Raw genomic sequence first — 26626 nt, 5'->3', positions numbered from 1 at the left:
AGTGCATCCTTGCTGAACAAAAGTATTTTAGATCTATTTTATATCTAATAAATCAAGTCTTACCGACCCCAGTAGTGTATACTTTATTTACTGTACATATGTTTATCACATACTCAGAAGTTGTTTCTAATTGCTGTACTCATTTTCTGTTCATATGTGTTTCAGGTATGATATTAAATATGATAAAGATGACTATGTGCTGAGGATAAAGAAGGCAGCAGCAAGCGATGAAGGAACCTTCACCTGTGTAGCTGAGAACAGAGTTGGCAAAACGGAGGCGTCTGCCACCCTCACGGTCAGAGGTCAGTTGAGTGTCCAAGTCTACCACAAAAGTTAAATGACACTGCTCACAGCTCTCCATCCTCACAGGGTGTTTGGTTACCTTAAAAAATGTGCATTTCATCAGAATGTTTCAAAGCAACTCATGCAATCAGCTTAGTCGAATGCTTTTGATTGCAACATTGATTACTAATTACTGTTTTTGATTACTTGATTATAATTATTGATTGCTGGATTCCTAAATTGTAGCCTTTGTTTAAGGTCTTATAGAGATTAAATACATTTAAAAAGGGATATATTAGAGAGAGAAAAAGATACAAGATTTTTTACAAACAGATGTATTTTATTTTTTTCAGCGCATTGGTCATTTGACTTTATCATAAGGTTTCTCTTTACTGGAAATCAATAGCAGTGTAATGTGTTTTTGGTGTAGTCTCAGTCTAAAAGAGCGACTCCTGACGGGTCTCAATTAAACTCCTAAAGTGTAACTTGGAAGGGGGCGGTTGGATCGATCTTGCCCTAGGTATTCCTTTTTTATTATTTACACCCCCCTCTCCCGAAGCCCCGTCCCCCGCACACACATAAACACATCTCCTCGGTTCCACTGTGGCACTCCAGCCCAAACCAGCAAAACCATTTCACAGTTTACTGCTGTAAACCGACCTCGAAAAGCCCAGTTTCGGAGGGCAAGGTTAATATTTTTTTTTTTTCTCTTCACCATAATCTCCCTCTCTCCCCATAATCTCCCTCTCTCCCACATTAAAACAACTAACTTAGATGCACCGTGGAGGGATCCTCATGTAGGTGCGTGGGGGGTTCAGTGGCCTTCAGGAGGGGTCGGGAGCTGCCAATAGAGACAGCCATCAATTTTCAGCCCTTTTGAAATTAGGATTCACAGGCGGACCGAGTTCAGCCATGAAGGGATCTGTGGGAATGCAGAATGGAGGGTTTTTAGACAAGCACGCTTTCCAGAAAGAGGGAGAGTAAGAGAGAGACCGAGGAGGGAAGGAAGGAGAGGACAGCACTCGTGATTGCTCCCTCTTAATGTCAATATGTCCTCAGCCTCTTCGACAGCTCCACTACTGCATTAAATATGAACTGCTTTTTTGTCAGTTTGTTTCTCTTGGCCATTACGTCTATTTTGCCCATATTCTTTAGTGCTGGTTCAGCTTCTTTACAGAGAGCTGTGTTTGGGGAAGTCGTGGCCTAATGGTTAGAGAGTCGGACTCCCAATTGAAAGGTTGTGAGTTCGAGTCCCGGGCCGGCAGGAATTGTGGGTGGGGGGAGTGCATGTACAGTTCTCTCTCTACTTTCAATACCACGACTTAGGTGCCCTTGAGCAAGGCATCGAACCCCCAACTGCTCCCCGGGCACCGCAGCATAAATGGCTGCCCACTGCTCCGGGTGTGTGCTCACAATGTGTGTGTGTGTGTTCACTGCTCTGTGTGTGTGCATTTCGGATGGGTTAAATGCAGAGCACAAATTCTGAGTATGGGTCACCATACTTGGCTGAATGTCACTTCACTATATGTATATACTGTTGACCTCATTGTTACAGGTGAAGCAGATTTCATAACTTGAATTGTATCCCGGACGAGCCCCCAATTTTAATGACGACTTCATATGAAAAGAGATAAATGTCATGTAAGGAGGAGAGACATAAGCGCTGATTTTGGTTTTCTTAGCTGTCCACATGCTCATTCAATAAAAATAAACATAATTTTTTTCTGCCACCGGGTGGTGCTAGTCCCGATTTTTGTCCAAATATTTATTTGAACATTCCGGTCAACATTGAAGTTGAAAAGTAAAATTGAATAAAATACATTTTATTTTCTCTCTCCTCCTTGCATCTCTGGTTTCCACCAACCAACACTGTGCCGAAAAAAAAATATATATATATAAATATAAAAAGAACACACATTGCCATTGTTCATTCTGAATTTGGTTTCTTTTGTTCTTAATTCTTTTCACTTTCTTCTGTGTTCGTCCTTTCTGTTTGTGCCTGTCTTTTGTCATTTTTTGTTGTCTTCACTCCACCATTGTTGTGTCTTCAGCTCGCCCTGTCGGTAAGTACCCATCCCAATCACTCCTTCATACTGCATGTGTGCCTTCTGTGCTCCTTCCTCCTCTCCTGCTCCACACACGCACACATACAGTGTGCTGGTTTAACTCTTCAACTAACTCTTTATAGGTTTAGTACTTCCTGTTGTCACTTCACTACTTCCCCTTCCCCTCCTTAATGAACTTGATAGCTAAGTAATAAAGTAGAATTTTATCCCGTACTAACCTGTGGCTGTACTAACTACCTTTTTATAAGATTATAGGTTGTAATACTACTGCTAAAAAAGCTTATGAGTGTGTTAATTGCTTAAAACTTGTGGCTTCTGCTTAATGAATATAATTCAGCAGTCTTCCTAACACACACAGCCATCTGGGTGTACATTTGGCTGATTTGAAATACTTTAAAACAATGTGTTCTAGCATTCTGCGAAGGTGTTCGATTACTCATGTCAGTTTCTGTTTATTTTTCTGTCTGTGTGTGCATTTCGGAGAGAGAGCGTGCATGCTTTTTCCCCTGTTGTTCTCGTGTGTGTTTATTTACAGCTCTCAGAAGTGTGTTTAGTCGTGAACTCTCCAGTACAAAGCAGATGTGCTCCGTCATGAATTAAATATGGGAGCCAAACAGCTATTCTGCTCTAACAGGGCATCATTCTCCCAGCAGACACTTCCCAATGAAAAGAGGCCAGCACACATGCATTAAAGAATGTACCAGGGATGCAATCACAGTTTATTTATGACTAGCTTTGTTCTACTCTTTAGAATTCTCTCTGGAACAGATAGACTTGGGATGTGTGTGTGTGTGTGTGTGTGTGTGTGTGTGTGTGTTTTTTCCTCGCCTCCTGGCCAAAAAGGTCTTTAACTCTCAACTGCACAATGAAGTTTAGTGTCCAAGTCATTAAACAATCACTTTGAATGAGTGGCATGGGTAAATGCCCATCTTTTATACCCGCTCGGTCCGGTGTAAAAAAAAAAAAAAGCTCTGGAGTAGAATTAAATGGGGCCAATCTGTGATTTAAAGCCTTTGTGTTATGCCCAAACTCACAGAAGTGCCCGCGCCACCGTTCGCCCAGATTGGGAAGCCTGTAAATCTGCCACCATCTGTAACTTGCCTGAATGTGTAAGCCTTAGGCAAGTACAGCCTCAAAAAAAAAAAGGGATCAGCCACATAAATCACAAACACTTGCAGACTTCTCTTGTCTTCTCCACAGTTGCCAGCTGCACAGACAGTAGAAAGGCTCATCTAGGCATCAAAATGGAGGGGGAGAGCGTATTTTTTTTCACGGTCAGAACTTTTCTTTTTTAGATTGGCATACCGTGAATAATGGTTCCCCTGCTAAACGAACTCAACTGTTTGGAGTCCTGCATCTAGATTTGTTGTTGTGGCTACAAGTATAAAATGAACACAGCGTCAGAATGTTCAAATTACGTGGCAGTTATTGTTTTTGGTCTGAATTTTTGACTTCTTGTGAACCTCATGACTGAAACATATCAGTTTTTAACATTAGTACATTCTGTGTTATTTTTGTTTGGTTAAAAAGGGTTGCCATCCAGAGTTGCTGGTAGAAGCAAATTGGTTTTTTTTTTATTTGGGTGTGCTAAAAAATGTATTCCTCCATATAGAGACCTTTGCTCCATCCTTGGAACTCCCTAACTGTATGTGAGTAGTACAGTCTGCAATAGCATTTTATCTTCTCACAAGCTCCAGCTGCCATTACCTGCCTTTGAAGAATTTGACAAACCTTTTTTAGACGATTGGTTCCCCTACCTTCTCATTAAGGAGAAAGTAACATTTAGAGGAAAGTTCGGATCCCTGTTTCTGAATTCTGATGCCAATTTAAGGTCAGGTTAGACAGGGAATGTGGGGAAGATGTTACTTTTAATTAGTTTATTTGAATGTGCTCTGCAGGAATGTTTTCTGAGTTTCTGTTCCGGGTGAGTTGAGAAAAATACTTTGCTAAGTGTGACACATAAGTCGGTAAAACATTTTTTTGTTATGTGACAACTTGACCCAAGTTGGCAGTTAGAATAGAGAATCATGTTCAACAGCAATTCATTGTTTTCCAAGATTGTCCAGCTTGTGACCTCGTGACCTGTGACCATAGAAACTGTTTTGTGTACCTAGAGTAAATAGAGTCGAGCATTTAAATCCACTTACAAAAGAACTATCCACTCAAGTTCATAGTGTGGCGTCCACACTTAGCATCTCCTCTCTCTGTGTGTCCTGACCGGAATGACCCACCCCTCCCTCTGGTGTTGTGCCTGAAAGCTGCCGTCATTCATTCAGAAGCGCCATCCGCGGCCCCACCTGGATGAATGGCTTCCTGTGGTTGCTGTCACTGTCCTTACTGTTTGTGGTCAAAGCAAACAGATAATCCAAGAGGCCGAATGGTTTTGGAAATGGGCTGATGCATGGAAGCTCTGTCTCAGTAACCTCGGCAGTCAATGCCTGTGGATGCCTGACGTTCCCACTGACTGCCAGAGACCAGCGTGTATGTGTCAGTGTGTGTTTGTGTCTAAGGGTATGGTGTAATGATTATGTCTTTGGTTCTTGACTTAGCCGCACCGCAGTTCGTGATCAGGCCGCGGGATCAGATTGTGGCGCAGGGACGGACTGCCAGTTTCCCCTGTGAGACCAAAGGTAACCCACAGCCAGCGGTCTTCTGGCAGAAAGAAGGAAGTCAGGTAAGAGACCAAACAACTTCTTTTTTTTAACCTACTTTTATTTTTGCGAAAGCATTAGGCTAGTGCTTAGCATAAATCCCTTAGACTTATATTGAAGAAGCGATACAAGTTATATCTAGGGGTGGGTCACCTAGCATCCACCCAAAAGACATTACTAATAGTAAAACTGGCAACCAGAGCATGCTAGCATTGTAGCGGTGAGCTTTAGAATGGTGAGCTAGTTAAAAATTCCTATAAAAGTAATACAATTTGGAAATACTGGAGGATTTGATTCTTAATCCCAATATTAAATACAATATAAAATGTTCTATTACATTTTCTGTCCTACCATTCCTCTCTTAAGTAAGATATGAAGGTATTTGTAAAAAAGCAAAATTAAAGCAGTTATTGAGTCATTAGCATTGAGAGAAGCCTCTCAGTCACACTTGAGGATAATGGACCCAACATCTATCATGTGTGAGAGGCTAATTAAAAAAAGAGTGAAAGAAAAAAAAAACCTTCATTTGGAGCATAATTTGGAGCATTAAAGTCATTAGGTGTAATTGAATCCAGCTAATGCCTTTCGGTTTCTGACGGTCAGCTATGAGGACTCAGAAATCAAAAGAGAGAGAGAGAGAAAATGAAAGGAAGAGTAGAGGGATTTCAAGGATATAAAATCTGAGGTAAATATAAGGGTTCGGTCAGTGACGGCCATTAATGAGCCCAGCTTGTTATCTGCCGTAATTAGCGAACAGTCTAAACCGGCCGCTGGTGGTGAATTAACTACGAATCACCTGACCTCCTCCCTTTCCAACAGATTTAATTTCAAATACAACATCCAGAGTGGGTAAACTATTCAGCCCAAAGCAATTACTGGAGTCATTTGTACACAATGGATACACACAGTGATAGATATGCACAGTCAGGGTTAGCATACTGTTAGCAAAAGCTGTATCTGCTGTGTGCCAGTGCATTGCACAATTTAAAGTAATGCTACCATAATTCCTTTCAGAATTTTAATAGCTGATTATACAGAAGATAATTTACCCCCCTCTAATGCAAAAAAATATATTTCCTGGTGTGTTTGTATTCATAGAACAATGGGTTTCAGGTAGCAAATTTTCTCTGGAAATCCTTATTCTTTGTGTAGAACCTCCTGTTTCCAAATCAACCGCAGCAGCCCAACAGTCGGTTCTCAGTGTCGCCCAGTGGAGATCTGACCATCACAGCGGTCCAGCGGGCAGATACGGGATACTATATCTGCCAGGCCTTGACGGTGGCAGGCAGCATCCTGGCCAAAGCACAGCTTGAGGTCACAGACGGTAAGCACTGGGGTGGATCGGACCACAACAGGGCTTTGGGAATGTGGATAGTTCTAACCTAGCTGGGGTTTCATTCTGTGTCTTTGTTTTTAGTTTCAGGAATTTTTTTTTTTAATCAGTTCAGTTCCTTTCAAAATATCCTCCTGCAGCTGCCACAAACTGAACTATTTGTCATGTGTTTTTTTTTGTTGGTGTTTTTTTTTTTTTTTTAAATACAGTATAAACATTTTTTGATAAAAAAAGCAAATAACAAACATATCCGCTAATATTTTTATATTTTTTCATTATTCAGTAATTTTTGAAACAGTCCTGATTAATTATAGTTTAATTAATTTAAATCATTAGAATTAAATTGCATTTTATTTTATATTTTATTATTTTACAAATTGCGTTTTTATTAGTGATATTTGTTACAAAATATAAAATTATAAATATATTATATAATAATAATAAATTTAGGAAGGTTTCAAAAGTCCCCCTTTCCCTCCACCCCTGATTTTTATAAATAAATATTTTATTTTATTTGAATTGGCATTCTACAGAAGTTTTTAAATACTATGATAAATTAAATAATTATAAGTAATATTATAAATATTATAAATTATAAATATTATAAATAATAATTATAATAATTATATATATTTTTGAATTCTATTTTTACGTTTTAACTGACTTCGGTTAAGCCTCTATTTTCATTATTTCGCTCTTTATCACTCACCGCCGCTCTCTTTTCACCACTCTTTCATTTTCCCTCATTCATATGTCAGCCTACATTTTTCACACCCGACACAAATGAAGGCCTCAGTACCCCATACAAAAGTACTGGCAGAAAGATAAATGTCATATGAAAACCGCTTCTGTTGCTGCTGGATCCACATTAAGAGCTGAAACGGAATGTGGCCTTGAGCTCTGCATTGATTCTGAATTGAACAGCAAGCCTGACGACCCGTTTGAATATTACAGAAGCACTTCTCTGTGAACTTCTCTTGACAGGAGGAAAACTTAATTTCAGCTCGAAAAGGGAATGAAAACAGCAGTCCTTGAAAACCTCAGATACTGATCATGGCAAAATTACATTAGCAACAAAGTATGTCTTGGGTTGTAAGAAAGATTTTTTTTGTTTGTTTTTTAATAAAGGAAGTCATTGTGTAGGAACCTTTCAACTACATCTTCAGTCTAACAGTATAATGTCATTATTTCAAGGTGATGGCTGTTACAGTTGATTGCAAAGCATAAAAATTAAGTGATTTTGTCTTAGAAAGCTCGTATGATCTAGACTCTCATAAACGCTTTTTGCACACAGAGTGTGTGTGAGATGTTGTGGAGGATGACAGGAATGAAAGAGGAAGAGGGTCACGGCCACGCCTGCGCTGGAGGAAGAGTGTGATTTATTGGCTGTTGAGGTGGCAGAGAGAGCTGGACAGGTTCAGGGAGAGATTTGATGAAAAATGGCTGCTGCCAGACGGCACCAAGGCCTTCACGTGGTCTAAAACTGTCCCGTCAGATGAATCATGTCATGTCAACACACATATGACTAAGTCAATGCACTTTTTTTCTGTTAATAACTAGACTAATTATTTAGTTAATTAGTCAGTCAGTTAGTTACTCAGATTCATATGTATTTAATGATTTAATTTTATATTGCAGAGCACTTGCACATAAAAAGACAAATATACTTTCTGAAAAGTTTTGCAAAAAATATAGATTCATTCATTCATTCTTTAGAAAATGCTCATTAATATAATGTGTCCTTTCAGCAGGGATGAGATTGGGCTGATTTGAAACAGCTGCAGTCTAGTCAAGTTCAAATGCAACAGTGCAACACTAAAGACTTATTCAGTACAGAGGATGCAGCTTTAATCCAAATACAGCCATTATGCCTCATCAGTCTCTATCTGTCCACACATGCATCACTGGGGTTTATGCCGGCCTGATGGATGTGCCTGCAAAGCACTCTGGGGTTTAACCTTGAAGCGGAGTAATCCACATTGATGAATTAGGATGGCAACTCTTCATCCCCGAGCCCAAATGAGGCATTCTGATGGAGATTTGGACAATATAAATACCATTATTTATACAGAGTGAGACAAATAGTAACGCAGCTGAGAATAGAAGAAGACTGCATCTAGAGCTGTATTTAAGGGTTAGAGGTGCAGTCTCTAATTAGCGCCCACCATATTTTTGGTCATTAATTCACACCTGTTAATTAATGTGTCCTCAGAGGGGCAGGGGACAGGATATGGCTGTGATTATCGTATTAATATTAGTCGAAGAAATGAATGGTTGGCGCTTCTCAAGGGGCATTTGATGCACATGTGTACATTTATATTTGCTTCTTTATAGCTGAATCAAATGTGTTTTATAAATGATGAATCCTGCTACACCAACACTGTTAATGAACTAAATTAAATCAGGAGTGAAATGATTTGAGCTGAATAATGACACTATTGCCACCTTTAAAGCAGCTTATAGCTGAATGAAGCTTGTTTCATAATTTGATTAACTTTGCACTAATATTACTATTAATACTATTGAATCAAGTTTGTGTCATAACTAATTAACTTTGCAGCATTCACACTGTTACTGAACTATATTGAATCATCATAAAACTAATCTGTGCTGAATAACTGAAAAAAGTCTTTTTAGAGATATTTTTTTTGTTTCACAACTGAAGAACTTATTACTATTATTTTCTTGTTTATTAGAGTGAAGCTGCTTTAAAACAGTCCATATTGTCTAAAGCACAATAATAATATATGTGAATTAACATCAGAACACATCAATAGACCTGTGTGAGATGTAATCTTAATTAATTAATTTATATATTTTTTATTACATTTATAATTCCTTATCTTGTAATATACATTTTATTTATTCACATTTTTAATAGTTGCAAAAATACTTTTCATAATTATTTATTCGTTTGTTTGTTTTTCAATGACGTATTTTGAGTATTTTAACAACACAAAATAAATAAATAAACTCTGTTTTTAAACAATTCAATTCAAACAATTGAAAATCTTAATTTGTTTGTTTGTTTTTTTATTTACTTACTTTCTGTTGCCAATGACAATGCAGTGTTTTTACTAAAGCAATAGGCCCCAATAAGCCATGGTTCACATTTTATAATTACAATTTTGCCATAATTATATTTGCTCCTTAAAATTTCACAGATGTTCCTCTACTGTAAGCAGTAAAAAAAAAAAAAAGTATCTTCACAATGAGATGAAAATAGATGGAAATCTATTCATGAACACGTCATTATAAATGTCACAAAAAAAAAAAAAAATCCTAAAAATCTGTGAGCTCTAGGACGGTGGGTTCATGTTTTGAGAAGCAGTTTATGAGGGGACATTCTCATAACCAGCATGAGATATTTAAACGACCACACTGCCACTGATAGTCGGATATATAGTAAAACATGAAATTTTACTCTGAGTCTGGTTCCTAAATGAAGGATTTCAAGCACTAACTGGAAGCTACAAAACCTCCTCACTGCCACATCAGTGAGCTAGAAACCAAGACTCAGCATTTCTCCCAGTTCTTCCCAGAATGCTTGGGGGGTAGACGCTGCCCTGTGGTGTGACCGCAAAATGTGCATATAACCCTGATATGTCCAAGAATAAGGCAATCATGGCTTCATCCTGCTTCCTGTGCCACACGGGACACTTCAGAAACTTTTAATGACAAACATGAATGCTGTCCTGTGCTAAAGCAACGAATGATGTAAGAAGGAGGCCTGCTAATGTCATGATGTTATAATCTGTGGAGAATAAATTATTCTAGATGGACATTCATGCTAATTGCTACCAATTTCCAGTGTTTCCATTTCAGTAGTAAAATCAGGAACTAATTCAGAGCCATGGTCTAGTTATTAGCACATGGGCTCCAGACAAGTTGAGTCACTGCACTCACACAGGAAATGTTTCAGTTGTTTTCCGAACACTTTCTCGCTCTCTTTTCCTAATTATTTCCTGCCTCCTCTCTGTTGTCTGTATTTGCTATCCGATAAATAGTGTGATTAGTGTGATTCAGATAATAGTCCCCTCACAATGTAGACCACTCTGAGTGTTTAGAAAAGGCAGAAAAGCGCTATATAAAGGTAATGAATTATTGATAGTACATTGAAAGTTGGTGGTGTACTTTTCGTAGTATGTATTCACACTCATATTTCTTCTGTGCAATGGGAGAAGTGCTTGTGACAGTTCTCTTTTTTCATTCATCAGTTGAAAAATGTTGATAAAGTTAAAGCTGAATCTGAAGCTTATTTTTCTTCATCACTAGCCAAGGATACAAATTGGGATGCATCTCTTCTAAAACAGTAATAACTGCATGTAGGCTTAATTCCTCTCTCTTTCTCTCTCTTGTTTAGTGTTGAGCGATCGTCCTCCCCCCATCATCCGGCAGGGTCCAGCTAACCAGACTCTGGGTGTAGACAGTGTGGCTCTTCTGAGGTGCCATGCGTCTGGAGAACCGGTCCCAACCATCAGCTGGCTGAAGGATGGGGTCAGTCTGCTGGGCAAAGACCCTCGCATGTCCCTGCAGGACCTCGGCAGCCTGCAGATCAAGGGTTTGCGGGTGAGCCTAAACTATTATTTATTTCATTTATTTTTATTTATTTATTTATTTTTTGTAATCAATGTATAAATTTGGGATGCATCCATATGGAATGAATGAATGAATACATTTTTATAAAAATGGTCTCTTATTTATTTATTTGCACGTTGAATTGGCATAGAAAAAGTGCATCCATCATATATCATCAACTTTCAACATGGACCAAATTAGACCAGTTTTAATATTAGCCAGCACTGATATAGTCACCAATACATCACTGAATGTCCAGATGTGTATCTGTTATTGTGTATTTCTAAGACCGTATGTGTGTTTGTGTGACTACCATCTGTCAGAAACGTCTTCAACGTCTTATAAGCTTAGCAGAATTCAATCAGATATCGGTAAGACATAACAGAGATGGGCAGAGGGAATCATATTGCATTACGGGGATGAATTGGAAATATTGATTGTGGTAAATTGTTCGATACTATAACTTAGGGATACGACAGCTCTCCCAAGAATCATTTATGGAAGCCTGGATGGGATCCAGCTGCACACACATTTGCACACACACACTTTAGGGCCATATTGAATTTAAAGTCCCCAAGCCCTCCCCGTCAGCTCGGGATGGAATAGCCATTATATATGACAGTGCTGCCCAACTCTGACATTTTATCTAATAAATGGAGGCGAGGCACCCTGATGAAAGGCAACAAACAACAGGGAGATCGTCCCGGAAAGGTAGAGAGGGGGGATTATTCGCCAGCTGTCAATGGTCCAGAGGGTTTCAGCGACTACCCCTTTAAATGAATTAGCCTAACTCTCACTGCGGTTAGTGGGTTGGTTTGTGAATCTGCCAGCAAGGATGAAAGCTGGCTGAAGGGTGCAGAAAATAGAATATATCTTCCATATTAGTGTCAGTGCTTTATCCAAACTCTTTAGGATCGGAAGCATGGACTTGCCATGAGTCTAATTGATTAGCCGTTTAGTGAATTCACAGTATCTGAAGATGTACTGTAAAGATCAATGCATGTTTTTTTCTGTTTTTCAGCTCTCTGATTCTGGTATCTATACTTGTGTGGCAGCAAGTTCTAGTGGGGAAACATCTTGGAGTGCTTTCTTGGAAGTCAAAGGTACTTATGTGCAACTTCACAAACGTTTCACATTTTTTCTTAATGTAAAGAATAATTTAATAAGAAATATACACATAGAAATAAACTTTTTCCAGTATAAAGATAAAGATAATTTCCATGGATGTTAAAGGTTGTGAATAAACTTTCATGTTCAAAAAAGTTAAAAAATATAAGTTGGAAGTGTTTTCATAATAATGCAACTGAAGAACCATTTCAGGCTCCCCGAAGAACCATTTAGTGAACCCATTTCATTATAAAAGAACCGTTTGTCCTGTGACAAGAGTTTATAGATGTTCTTAATAGAACCATTGATAAGAACCTTTAAAGAAGAGTTTATGTGATTTTTAAGTAGCGCTATTCTTCCAGAAACAGTTTGACTTCTCAATGTTCTTATATAATTCCTCTCTTTAGAGTCTGGAAGTCTTGTTATAGTTAAAGACCGGGATGAGAATGAGCTCCCAGGTCCTCCTTCCAAACCTCAGGTCACCGACGTCACTAAAAACAGTGTGTCACTGTCCTGGCAGCCTGGCCTTCCTGGAGCGTCACCCATCTCGTCATATGTTATTGAGGCTTTCAGGTATGAATTTACTTCAAGTGTCTTTTCTGTTTTTGAATTGTACAATAAATTAGTTAATTTTCCTGTCAAGTACTTAAGTTAGATTGAAATATGTCTTTATACACATTTCTAACATCCAAAGTATTCAAAAAACATCTTGCGACCTTCATTCTCAAGCTGGTACAATGTTTTGAATGGACATTGAATGGTCCTTGTATATTGCATCCGGTCTGACTAAAGTCTTTTAAGACATTTCAGACTCTTACATCACTCTACCTCATTTGCATGCAGCCAATCGGTGAGCAACAGCTGGCAGACTGTGGCCGATCATGTCAAGACCACGCAGTACACTATCAAGGGTCTTCGCCCCAACACCATCTACTTGTTCATGGTGCGAGCAGTCAACATCCAAGGCCTGAGTGACCCGAGCCCCATCTCCGAACCCGTCCGCACTCAAGGTATTTCACAGAAACTCTGTCTGTAATTATGTATGTAGTCTGAGTAAGAAACCTAAGTGAATGGTGTCTGTGTCAACAGCTTCCAGTTAAATCCTAGCTGTTGCTCACAGAGAACGAGATCTAGTCTATATACTACAGGGTCTAAGGGTCCCATACACTAATTAGATTCAGAGACAGAGTATAATGTAGAACAAACATCATCCTCTTTTGGAGTGTATAATTGAGTTAGTGACCTGGCTGGTACCTTAATGATCATTACGAGGAGAATAAAGGACCAACTTCGACTGGAAAAAGATTTGATTAAAGTGCCACAGAGTCTTCCGTATGTTCATTAGGGGTGACTGATTCTGAGACCCTGGGGTGGATGTAACCTCACAGGTAGGGTTGAAGTTGTTCTGTTTGCGGCTCCTCATCGCTCTTTTAGGGGATTATATTGTATTTAAGGAATTATCCTGTACTGACCAGTAATTTAGCATTGTCCGTGCACTAGAAGAGGTAATGCCATTGTCCTCTGTGTCTCTCTTTACAGATGTAAGTCCTCCAGCTCAGGGAGTGGATCACAGACACGTGCAGAAGGAGTTGGGTGAGGTTATTGTGCGGCTACACAACCCTGTGGTCCTCAGCCCCACCACCATACAGGTCACATGGACGGTAAGGCACTCTATGATTGGACAGCGCTTTTAGCATGTTAACTGTGTTTGGAGAGATATTGTAGTCTGGAAATTGCGCTGTTTTGACACATAAACTATGATTAGACAATGGCCACAGAACATGACTTGCTGTTGGACAGAGGTTATTGTACAGGTACCGTGACTGGACTGAAGTTTTAGCATCTAAACTGTGATTGGACTGAGGTTCAAGAACATCATGCAGTATTAAAAGTATTTTTCACCCAGAAATAAAAATTGTATCATCATTTATTAAACCTTGTGTTGTTCCAAACTGTACTTTATTATATAGAACACAAAAAAATATATTTTGAAGAATGTTTTTTATCTATAGAATGGTCCTAAACATCACTGGACCTCACTGACTTTAATTATATGGACAAAATATACCAAAAAAAAAATAAAAAAGCTATTATTTATGTATGTATATAATTATTTATTCATTATTTTTTACAATATTTACAAAAAAAATTATAAAAGTTATTTTGAAAGGTTTGGAATGACATGAGCTATTTTATAGTATCTATAGTATTTGATTATTTTGAACTAAATTTACTTAATAGTTTTGAATAAACATCATCTCTATACAGAATAAGGCTATTTGGCACAGATTATTGGCTGTATAATATTTAAACTTTTACGGTATGTACAGTACTGTATATTATTTGATATCCAACCAAGTTAACTCTGTTACTTGTCTTATTTTTTGTTCCCGTTTCCCAATGCAGTCTTCCAGCATTGATATAAACACTCTAAAAGTATTTACTGTGTGTTGGATTGCATTAAAATGGAGATTTTACAGCTATGGCTTTGTCGTATTAGTATGTAAGCACTCTCCTGTGGTATATTAATGATTGCCATCAACAATCATTACAGAGACAAATATAAGCGCCTGTCTGTTCAGCCTAAATGGGGGATAGACTGTTTCAGAGGTATTTTTCTCATATGAATAATCCATAAATCATCGGCCTACACGGCCCCTGGATACAGCAGCACTCTCATGGTAAATGTAGGTGGTGTCAAGAAAGCTTTTACGACCCTGAATCTTTCAATTAATGAAAGGTAAAAAGCATAGGAAGGATGTCCATTGGGCTGATTTACTCCATGTGTCGGGAGGAAAAGCAGATATTTAATATCCGTTCTGTCAGAAAGACATTACTGTGAGTTGTGCACACTCCTTCGCTCTGTAAATACAACTTTTCTTCGCCAAACTAAAAACAGAATGAGGCTTTCGGCGAATGAAGTGTCTTGTTTACTTTTTTGTTGATTTGAGAATGCTTTTCTTCTTTGATCCTTATGTTGACACGTTCAATGTTGATTTTGTTTTTGTGCGCGTTTGTATATACTTGTACATATGTGTTTATTTCTTCGCAGCTGAACATTTTTTCACAACATGTTTGTTCGAAGCAGTTACATCTTGCGTGATTGCTGTTATTGATGTTTTATTTACAGTTTGTCAAGGTTGTACGTACATATGACTCAAGTAGAGCATTTTTATCAAAGGGATTTGATTGGCTGAACTTGTTGTTATATGTAAATACTTGTTAAGGTGGTCCATGATGGTCCAAGCTGGTTACTGATAGTTTGGTGCTGGTCTAGTTGATGGACCAATATATCTGTAGAAGCTCGTCAACCAGCTTTTCTGTTTAAGTTGTTTTACCACGAAAGCACTGCTGGTTAAGCTAGTTAAGACACCTAATGCGGCATCCAAAGCTAGGTCTTTTAAGCAGAGTTTCTCCTTTTTCAATTATTGTTCACACTCTGTTGCAGTTTTTTTTTTTTTTTTTTTAAGTTTGAACCATCTTTCCCCTTCAGGTTGACCGGCAGTCTCAGTTCATCCAGGGCTACAGGGTTTTGTATAGGCAGATGTCAGGGCTGTCCTCCCCTGGAGCCTGGCAGAGCCAGGATGTGAAGGTCCCCTCTGAGAGGAGCATGGTGCTCTCGGCTCTGAAGAAAGGCATCGTCTACGAGATCAAAGTCCGTCCGTACTTCAACGAGTTCCAGGGCATGGACAGCGAGTCCCGAACGGCAAGAACAACAGAGGAAGGTACAATGTTTGATTCTTTGAACTGATACAGGAGATGTGAAATCATGGACCACATTTACTTGCTTATTAAATAAATAATTGATCTCTGCAACCTTTCATTTAAATAAAAGAACATCACCTTAGTGATGCACATTGGCATGAATCATACAGGTTAGAAAAACAGCTTTTTAGGCATTGTTTTTGGCTACTTTTGTAGTATTTTTTTTTATATATACAATCAATAGCCTGATGTATGTATCTTGATATTTTTTAAAAGAATATTCTGTTTCAAATCACATTATGGAAGTAAAATGTGTTTGCGAATTCTGTTTCATTTTGACTTTAAAGTCAGAGAGTTTGTAGTCAATTTGTCGATGTCTTATGCTTCTGAATCGTACAAGTCACAGATACTAAGAGACACAAATGCAGACATAAGCCCAAGAGATGGATCTCTTGCAGATTCTTTCCAGCTTGCTCTAAGTCCACAGCAATTTGGGCCAGTGATACATAATCCACCCTTAGGCCAATGTCATAAAAAATACTGTAGTAAGCGATACTGGCCTGCTTTCCACAGCACTGTAGTAAGCTTGTCTCTATCCCTGACGGGGCTCAGAGGAAAGACACTATCGTTTTGGCAAAGGATTTGACCTTTTCTTTGTTGTTGGTAGTGTGTGTGTATGGCTGACGGGACACTAAAATAAGCATGGGTTTCACTGAATGTGTTCCCATCAATCCCAGCTGACTAAAAAAGACTTTGTCCGCCATAGAGCCAGATTTATACAAGCTCATTGGTTTCTGTATTTCATTTGGTCAACCACCAGTCCATACCTAGCCTTCGAAATTAACTTTTTACATATAGAAAAATTACCAATATATATATATATATATATATATATATATATATATATATATATATATATATATATATATATATATATATATATTTTTTTTTTTTTTTTTTTTTAATAAATAAATATGATTTATGCAATCTAGAAAATTAAATAAATTTAGAATTATTTTTTTAACTGTAAATTAAATATAATCCTTTATTATATAATATGTATTATTTATATAATACTATTTTTATTTTAAAGTTATTTTAAGTAAAATTAATTTAAATGTTTTAAATGCAAATAAAAATACATTATTTTTTTATTTTTTTTTTTTAATTTGATGTAACAAATAATAAATAAATTTGTAACAATTATTGAATGTAATTACATGTTATATTATTTATTTATTTATTTATTTATTTATTTCACCCATGAAAGCTACATTTTACTCTTAGTTTGGTGCTTGTAAGTTAAACTTTTTGGACCCTGCCAAAACTGAACCCAGGACATATCGTAATGTAATTGTGGTTTTAGACAAGCAGGTTGTTACTTAAATGCTGACCACCTTCCAGGATTCACTGCAGTGCTTTGAGATGTTTTTTCCAGGTGTGAGCGATGGCTGCTACCACACATAAATCTTGAAAAAAAAAAACATTTTGAGAATAGTTTAAACGGCATATGGAACTCTCAAGACATAAATTCACACACACTCACACAAGCACAGAAGGTTTGCTGATTAAAGTCTGAGCGCAATGACAGGCTCATTTGTTACCCAGAGTGTCCGCAGAGAGCCGTATCTTCTCCACACACACCAGCTCCGTCTCCTGAAGCCCCGCTGCACCGCTTTCACACCCTACACCTGCATGTCATCACCATTACCAGAGCAAGACAAAACATTGGGTCCCCTGGCAGACGAGCGTCACGGGGCCCACGGCTGCGATAGCCCTGTTTTGTTTCTTGTTTTCCACTGTTGTAGTTGAGAAGGTTTGTCAGAGTCACAGAAGAGGATGATTTATTGGCCATTGTCTGATTAGACAATTATAGCTTCTCTCTAGAGCTCGCCACATCAATTTCTTTTCTGTTTTGCCATTTCTCTCCCACTTTGTCTTTCCCAAAAAAATAAAAGTGTTTTTGTTTTCATTTAGACCTTCTGCTGAAGTGACAAATTTTGCAGGGAATTCTTATTAAAATTGAGCACGCTTACCAACATAGCCTCTTCCAGCTGTCCATAGTTGCTGCAATTATTGTAAATAAATAAAACTGTGATAAATTGTAAATATCAAAAATAATATTAATAATTCATTTTTAATTGTAAATTATAATGTATTTATTTAGAATTTTATTATTTTTAAATAATTTTATGTAAAATACTTTTTCAATTTTCAATTAAAATCAATTATTTTAATTTGTATTAAAATTAATGTAATAATCTTTTATATAAGACATATTTTCTTCTTTTTATTTTGAAAATTTTGATTATTGTTACCAAAATAAAACTGTAAATTGGTATTAGCGATATATATATATATATATATATATATATATAATGTATATTTTTGTTGCAACCATATATCAACATAATAATTTATTTATATATGCAAATAAAACTACATATATATGTATATATATGTATGTATATATTTTTTATATTAAATATTTTCCTTAATCTTATTATAAGGGGTCATGCGATAAAATTTCAAGTTTTTCTTTCTCTTTGGAGTGTTACAAGATGTTTTGTTCATAGTTAAGATCCCTAGGGTGCAAAGACTAAAGTCTCAAACCCAAAGAGATATTCTTTGTAGTTAAGGCTTGTCCACACTCTCCTAGAATGCCTCGTTTAAACACGCCCCCTCATGTCTACATCACTGTGTGGGAAGATTTGCATAACACTGCCCAAATGTTCACGCAAAGAAAGAAGGCGTACCTTTTATTCTCGCTGTAGTATTGTTGCCACTGACTATTCAAACGCGAGTTTTGAGCAGTGTAGAGTAGCGCTTGCTGTTTGTTGTTTCTCTGATCACAAATGCTGACATGGTTTTATGTTTATGCGGCACAATGCAATGCAATGCGTAAAAGCACAGTATAAGTTAAGGGTGGGCGATATCTCGATATTTAAAATATATCGAGATATTTTTTAAACACGATATGGATTTTTACATATCGTATATATCGATATATTGTTTATATTTAATTCTGATTCCGCCACTTTGCTTGTTTGTCTTCTCTGTGCTGTGGTCTGCTCGCCCCCCGCCTCCTTGATTTTGTTCCCCCTCCCCTCTCGTGTTCATAAACATGGCGGCGTCCGCAACCAGCCCGGAGGCTGCAGAACTAGTATAAAAAAAAAGACAACTGGCTCCATTATATGGAGATACATAGTTTTTAAGGCGTCGGGTGAACAGCAGGCAGATATCTACTGTAGGTCCCTATGATTTCCGCGATGCAGAAAACGCGGATGGAATCGCGGAATCCAGTCATAAAAAAAAGGGAATTTACAGTTTAACGTGGAATGTCATGAATTTGTCAAATTTTAAATGAATTATCAAAATTAGGTCATTGCACTCACATCAAATCGCGATATGGACTAATATCTACAAATATTGAGCCGGAAAAGTCTATTTAAATATGAATCCTGCATGTTCTGCGTGTCTGTGTTAATGAATGGAGCAGAAGCGCTTCTTCGTTTTATTACACACCCGGAAGCGCGCGACGCTCCGGTGATTTCAGCTTCTGTCCTCTCACTAAATAAAGACGTGAACACATGAACAACATCTCCAGAACTGCACTGAGAGTCACTTCATGAGCATCTGGCCGTTTGATTTGAGTAAAACTAGCGTCATATCACATCATTGACTGTAGTATCACATGCACAGAACTGTAAAGGCAAACCTGTCAAAATAAAAGTATTTGCCAGAAATCTATTACTAGCTTATTGTTCAGCAGAATGTAGAAAGCCTACTACTATTAAAATGAAACGAACATAATTTAAGAAATAATCACACAACATTTCTTCCATTTATTATTTTTAATAGTAAATCCCCCTTTGTTTACCAAAAAATAAAGTTTGCTTAATTTTCAATAATTAAAAGATAAATTAAAGGAATGTTTTATGTCTTCATTTGATAACCAGAAAAATGTAAATACACAGAATTTCAGAGGGGAAAAAACATTTCACATAAGGCTATTTTAAGAAAAAAATTTAACAAATTAAGTTGTTTTTATGCATTTAAATAATTACACTTGCTTAAACACAGAATTAGGTAACAATAAAACATATGGTGAAGAAAAAAATAAAACATTTCATAGGGCCCTAAACATGTAATATTTGTCATATTTGTTTTTACAGTAGTTTTTGGGGGGTTATTTTTCCTGTAAAGATATCGAGATATATATCGTATATAGAGATATAGCAAAATATATCGAGATATATTTTTTGCTCCATATCGCCCAGCCCTAGTATAAGTCATTATAATCTGTAATTATGCCCCCACTGGATGCAACAAATGCCTCGTTTGTAATGGGTTTTATTGGTTGCGAGACACTGCATCACAGTATGGTAAGGGGCATAATATTTCCGCCAATCACAATGCACTGGATACCTGGCCAATCAGAGCACACCACGCTTTTCATAACAATGAAGTTTGCAAAGATCAACGCGTTTCAGAAAGGCGGGGCATAGAGGAGCACCAATAATGTACATGTTTGTGGAAAATAATGTTTTTTTTTTTTTTTTTTACACCAAATACACAAAATAATGTTCTTTTAGCAACGTCATATTTTTTTGAAGATAGAGGTTGAAAAGGTGAAACAGGCCCTTTCAGAAACTCCTCTGTGTTTTTAATTCATTTTATGGTTAATAATCAGCTTCTCAATGAGAGTTTTTTTCCAGAGGGTCATTATCACACATTGATTAATGGCATAGTAAAGCAATGTAGCATTTCTTCACATTCAAAGTCCTGCCGCTCACCCGGGGTCTCAGTATTAGCTTGGTTTAACTTCACAAAGTGTGTTTTTTCATCAGCTTTCGCCTGCAGGCTACTGTAGCGGCAGTGAAACAGAGGTCACATCCTCGCTGGCTATATATCACACCGCTAATGCCGCTATTAGCATCGCCTGCGCCATCGCTCCCCAAATGAGAATTATGTATTGTTTGGTTCAAATGTGCTTAATGATAAGCTCCTAAATGATTTGCAGCATTAACTTTGAATGACATTGGCTGCATTGTTATAGGAGGGGTTTTGTCAGCTGCAACATGCTGAAATTACATTGATTTTGTTTTTTAGTGTTGAAGAATGAAAATTTGAATGTTCTGTGCAATTACTACTTAATCAATTCCTGTACAATTTACAGTGCTAAGGAAACATGCAGATAAACTTAAACTCTTAATTCGTAGTTTTCAGTATTCAAGAAAAAATTTTTCTGTGTGATGATTACAGTTATATTTAAAGTGTTATGGTAAAAATCCAAATCAGATTGCACTCTTAATTCTTAAAAAAATACATGTATACTGTGCAGATATTATATTATATTTTATTATTCAGTATTAAAAAAAAAAAATCTGTGCCTTTTGGGGGTTGAAATGGATTACCCCGTGTGAGGGATGAGTGTAGATTTGGGATATGTGCCATTTACGTGGGGTGTCAGAGTGCAGAGAAGTGAAAGAGCTGTAATTGAGCTGTCAGTATTCTGCTTTCGCCGCACCTCGGCTTGCCACAGAAATGAGAAAAACATTTTTTTGTTGTTTTTTTTTATGTTGTTTTCCACTACAGGCCCATATTATCTATTTCATTCCCTTCCCTTGTCTCTGTCAGAGTGGCTCTGATGGAGTTAATAAAGCATTGGTCTGGGGTCTCAATGCATCCATGTCAATATGTTTACCCAGCACTCCATTCTTTACTCTTCCTCATCCAGCTCTCAGAAAATACCTCTGTTTTTCACATTCCTCCCCAAGCTGAGCGACCTACGTGCCTGTCAGAGCAATTTGCTTAGAAAGCTGAGTTGTTCGGATGGGTCACCATCTCATTGTCTCTCAGTAAATGTCTTTTTTGAGTAAATCCCTTCTTTCAGAGGCAGGATATGAAATCATAGTGAAATGTGAAGCAGCAGCAGTGTCAGGCTGAAGAAAATCCCCATCTATTGAACTTGTGCTCCCGTGGCCACCTGTCTTACGTTCTAAAGCTCAACACACACATCGACTGCTTAATGCTAATGCAGTGACTTACAACAGACTCTTTCAGAGGAAACAGAATGAGAGTGTGTCATGGCATGAGTGTTGAGTGATGTACGTAAATCCTTGCCAAACAATCAGAGGCAGCTGCAGCCGCAAATCTTTTCTGGAAAGTCTAGAATGTCAGTGGTGTACAGGAACATCATGGAAGCCATGGAAATTAAACCCTGTGTTTCTGTTTCCCTCTCTGTATCCCAGCACCCAGTGCTCCTCCTCAGCAAGTGACGGTCCTCACAGTGGGTAATCAGAACAGCACATCCATCAGTATCTCATGGGACCCTCCTCCTGCAGAACATCAGAACGGCATCATCCAGGATTATAAGGTAAATTCCATATGACTCCAGCAGAGACATTAACAATCGCATACAACTTGAGCAATAAAAATCCAAATAAACTTGCACTCTTAAAGGTACAATTTGTAAGATATTTGCAGTAAAATATCCAAAAACAACTAGGCCAGTGTTATATATTTTGTCCAGCTGAGTACTAACAATATCTCTAACGTTTTCATCTACTTGTAAATCATGAGAAAATTCCCATTTTAAATAGTGACACGGGGCAGTGCAGTCACCTGTCAATGACGTTAGTTCCCCTTTGTTACCGCCTTTACTGACGTAGAAACCACATGTTAACATTGTGTGGACAAATGTGGAAGTAGCTTCGTGACAAACTTCAACTAGAAAGAGATGCCAATCTCGCTTGTGTTTTACTCGACAGGTGATTTGTTTTGATTCGTATCTTTACAGAAAACGTATGCTATTATAACGATCAACAATATTAGTATTATGTAGCATACACGGCAAATGGGGGGGGGCACCGAATCTCTAGACCTGCGCGAGGACGCGTCTGATCCATAGTCTTATCGCGTCTTTGCATTGACTTTGTATGTAATCTACTCGCACAAATCGTTGAACTCGCGTTAAATCCATGATTTATCTTTTCTTCTGATTGATGGCCGTCAGCGGTTGGGTAGAAGACAACAAATCCCATCATTCCACGCTCCTTCTTAGCGTCATCAAACCACGCGATTGTTATTGTTTTGATAATGCGCCCTCTCATGGCAGGTCCTACAAGCTGTACCTTTAATTCTGGGGAAAAATATTATATTATATTATATTATATTATGTAAACATTTAAATTTTCTATATATAATGTTATTATTGTAATTATAATGTTTAACTATTATTATACTATACTATTACTATACTACCATACTATATTATACTATTATTATATCACATTGGGTTAGGTGATGTCGTAAAATCTGCACTAGTAACTAAAAAGTTGTAGGTTTAAGTACCACATGGGGCAAAGAAAGGGGATAAACTCTATAAATAATAATTGTACGAGAAGTTGTTTTGGATAGAAGCGCATACTAGAAAACTGTTTACATTATTTACTTTTGTTTAAAATGGGCCTCATTTATGAAACACAAGGAGAACAGAAATTATGTATAAATTATATGTTAATCTCTTTATACATAAATAACTGTACTGAATTGAATGCAACAATTTGCATAGAAAATGTTTTACGAGTAATTTACACAAAAATTGTTGTCGTTTATGAGGCCCAATCATTAAAAATAACTTTTTCTCTCTCTCTCTCTCCCTCTGTTTCTCTCTCTCTCTCTCCCTCTCTCTCTCTCGCTCTCTCTCTCTCACACTCAGATCTGGTGTTTAGGGAACGAGACCCGTTTCCATGTAAATAAGACAGTGGACGCAGCCATCCGCTCAGTGGTGGTGGGGGGTCTCCAGGCGGGGGTCCAGTACCGAGTGGAGGTGGCCGCCAGCACCAGTGCAGGGGTGGGGGTGAAGAGCGAACCACAAACCATCATTATTGGTACGGGACATCTTTTGGTTTCGATAACCTTTACTGACACACTGCATCTACCCTTTATCTGTGATGGTGCGAAATATCTTAAAAGCTCACTATTCACTGAAAGGTTTTTGGCGGGGTCACCAAAATCAAAATGAAATCTCACGGTCAGGGCTGAAGATCTTTGGCTGTTTACACTGTGAGTTATGTGAGTTGTAGCAGGTTGTGACTGGTTTTGACCCATAAGTGATGATTTGGCCAGTGACATGCCCTTATTCCCAAATGTCAAGCTCACTATCCATCTTCACGCACAGCCAGGGGCTGATAGACTATTTATCAAGACTGCAGCTTGTGTGTATATGTGGGTCCTACCATCTTTTAAAGTAAAAAAGGCTGATTTTGCAACAAGAGAATATAAAAAAACTTAATATTTTTAGCTCTAATAAATATCCCTAGTTTTATTGTAAATAATTACAGTGGGACATGTGGGCGGGGTTACGTAATATCAACATTAATATGTATAATCTAACATAATTCCATCCAATCTTACATGATTTCTGATGAATGTTGAAATAATATCACAATAAGGAAATGAAATCTGCAGTGAAAGCTGTTTTGTGTTATTTATACAACATGTTGTGTTTAAGTTTTTGTCTGTTCTGTTCACTGAAGTAAAGCTAAAGATCAAGGTGATGAGCTTTTAACGCTCTAGTTGAGTTGATTAAATTCTGTGCTGATCTTCACTGGAGCACAAGTGTTTTTTCTCGTGCTATTAAACTCATTTAAAAACTCACCCACAATTTTCAGTTTACTAAATAGCCGTTTTCTCTTGGTGCATGTGTGTGTGTATTCATGTAGGTAAAGACTTCCGGGATGTGATCATGAGCAGAAACAACAGCATCTCGGAGCAGATCACGGATGTGGTGAAGCAGCCGGCCTTCATCGCGGGCATCGGAGGGGCCTGCTGGGTCATTCTGATGGGCTTCAGCATCTGGCTCTACTGGAGGAGAAAGAAGAGAAAGGGTCTCAGCAATTACGCAGGTAAAGACGAGACCTGCTTGCAGCTACATAAACACACAGCTTGGCCAACGTTTTCAAATGGCATGGGAAGCACATCTTCCCCTATAATGTCATAAAAATGCTTCAATGTTGTGTTTAGAACAAATAATACAAATAATGGAAGTATTTTAGAAAAATAAACCGCTTTACTGGGAATCTATGGCAGATTCCAGTGCTATTTATTTGAATGAAGCAAAAAGCAATGTCCATCGTATAAGAGGCTCTAAAGTGCCATTTTGGGTCCTTATTTGTCTTATTAAAGCTTTTGAATGGTATGTATTCTGCTTTCAATCAATGTGTTTTTGTCCAAGCTTTGTTATATGATGATTTGTTCAATCTCTCGAATGGAAAGGACTTTGCCGCAAATGGCCAATTATTGAAAAATGTATATTAAAGTTAACCCTTTTGCTGTGTTGACAAGCCTTTGTCTAATTTGTTTTGTTCCCTTTTTTAAAAAGTGCTTGTTAATCTCTCATTATGCTACATTATTTCCAAATCTTGGATTCAAGCTTTCAAAAACATTCAAAAACATTTTCTTTCAATTAGGGCAGGTTTTTTATTTCTTTTTGGAACTGACTGCATCTAGGCTTTATTGATCTGAGCTTATGCGAGTCAGGTTTTTTTTTTTTTTTTAAGAATTATTTGTGGATGTTCACCCAAAATCTGAGGTGCATAAGCTTAGATCAGTGAGGTCTATGATCAATCAGTTCCAAAAAGAAACACACAACCTGTGCTAATAGAGAGTTAATAAATCAAGTTGATAAAAAGACTATTTATATATACATTATATATATATATATATATATGCTATATATATCTAGCAAGGTGGAGAAAAAATAACAAAATTATCCAACTATTTGGAGGGACGTTGTTATTTCCTGTGTGTTCAAAGTCAATAGGTTTTAGTCCAATGCAATAAAATGAACTAGCATTTTCCAGGTCAAAATGACCAAAACACAACATGAGGGTTAAGAGAAAAACATAATTCTAAATTATTATTTATCATTTTATATGTACTTTAACTTTTTATAAGTACTTTTGTAGATGTAAAAAATAATAATAATAATAATAAAGTACACATTTTGCCATTGATAAGTTATATATGTGCTATCCAGTTCTTGAAAAGCACCAGTTGCCACTGAAACACAGTCTTTATTTTAAGTGTGTTTGTGTGTCTTCTGTGTGAGACTGTCTCATTCTTTTGGCTGCTGTCTTGCTGTCTTAAATCTGATGGCATAACGCAAACCTTCCAACACACTCCAGTATGCATGCAAATAATCATGCACACACACACAGAAACACACAAACCTTCCCACACACTCCAGTATGCATGCAAATAATCATGCACACACACACAGAAACAAACAAACCTTCCAACACACTCCAGTATGCATGCAAATAATCATGCACACACACACAGAAACACACAAACCTTCCAACACACTCCAGTATGCATGCAAATAATCATGCACACGCATACAGAAACACACAAACCTTCCAAAGCCCGACTGAGCACTGCAGGCTTTTTAACACGCACTCTTCTCTGTCTTCTTGTTTTTGCAGTTCAGTCGTTCACCTTCACCCCTGCAGGTACTGTTCATTTGTCCCGTCTTTTCGAAACCCCCATCTCATCTTCCTGCATTATCTTACTTTCCTTTACACAGTCAAGTATCCCTTCCCATGATTCAAGTTTGCAGGTCTTCAGATGATGCCCACCTGACTTTATCAGCTCAATATGGGAAGTAAATCAATTTCTGGCTGTAAGGGTCTCAAACACAAATTATGGACAGATGATGCATAATTTTATTATTAGTAGTAGTAGTATTTATTATTATTATTATTATTATTAACAAATACAGAATAAGATTCAGTCAAACTAAAGTGCAAGTAGCGAACACTGATTTGTTGGCTGTGAATAAACACATTTTTACATCTTTATAAATGCTAACATTTAGTCAGGTCAGGTGGGAGATC

The 26626-nt window shown here is 37.4% G+C and overlaps 1 protein-coding gene across 4 annotated transcripts in view; it reads left to right on the top strand.

Moving 5' to 3' along the window:
• Positions 1 to 26626, top strand: part of LOC132123465 (roundabout homolog 2-like) — a 380238-nt gene that overhangs the window by 319779 nt on the left and 33833 nt on the right. For all 4 annotated transcript variants that reach the window (XM_059534086.1, XM_059534089.1, XM_059534087.1 and 1 more), the window contains 14 exons: positions 166 to 302; positions 2334 to 2345; positions 4898 to 5022; positions 6152 to 6323; positions 10696 to 10901; positions 11932 to 12013; positions 12425 to 12590; positions 12861 to 13027; positions 13557 to 13678; positions 15511 to 15742; positions 21977 to 22101; positions 23446 to 23617; positions 24452 to 24634; positions 26216 to 26242. In XM_059534086.1, coding sequence (XP_059390069.1) covers positions 166 to 302; positions 2334 to 2345; positions 4898 to 5022; positions 6152 to 6323; positions 10696 to 10901; positions 11932 to 12013; positions 12425 to 12590; positions 12861 to 13027; positions 13557 to 13678; positions 15511 to 15742; positions 21977 to 22101; positions 23446 to 23617; positions 24452 to 24634; positions 26216 to 26242 — 1928 coding nt within the window. The remainder of the gene's footprint in view (positions 1 to 165; positions 303 to 2333; positions 2346 to 4897; positions 5023 to 6151; positions 6324 to 10695; positions 10902 to 11931; positions 12014 to 12424; positions 12591 to 12860; positions 13028 to 13556; positions 13679 to 15510; positions 15743 to 21976; positions 22102 to 23445; positions 23618 to 24451; positions 24635 to 26215; positions 26243 to 26626) is intronic.

This window comes from Carassius carassius, chromosome 41, assembly GCF_963082965.1.
Source record: "Carassius carassius chromosome 41, fCarCar2.1, whole genome shotgun sequence".
Taxonomy (NCBI): Eukaryota; Metazoa; Chordata; class Actinopteri; order Cypriniformes; family Cyprinidae; genus Carassius; species Carassius carassius.
This window is presented reverse-complemented; position numbering and strand designations above follow the sequence as displayed.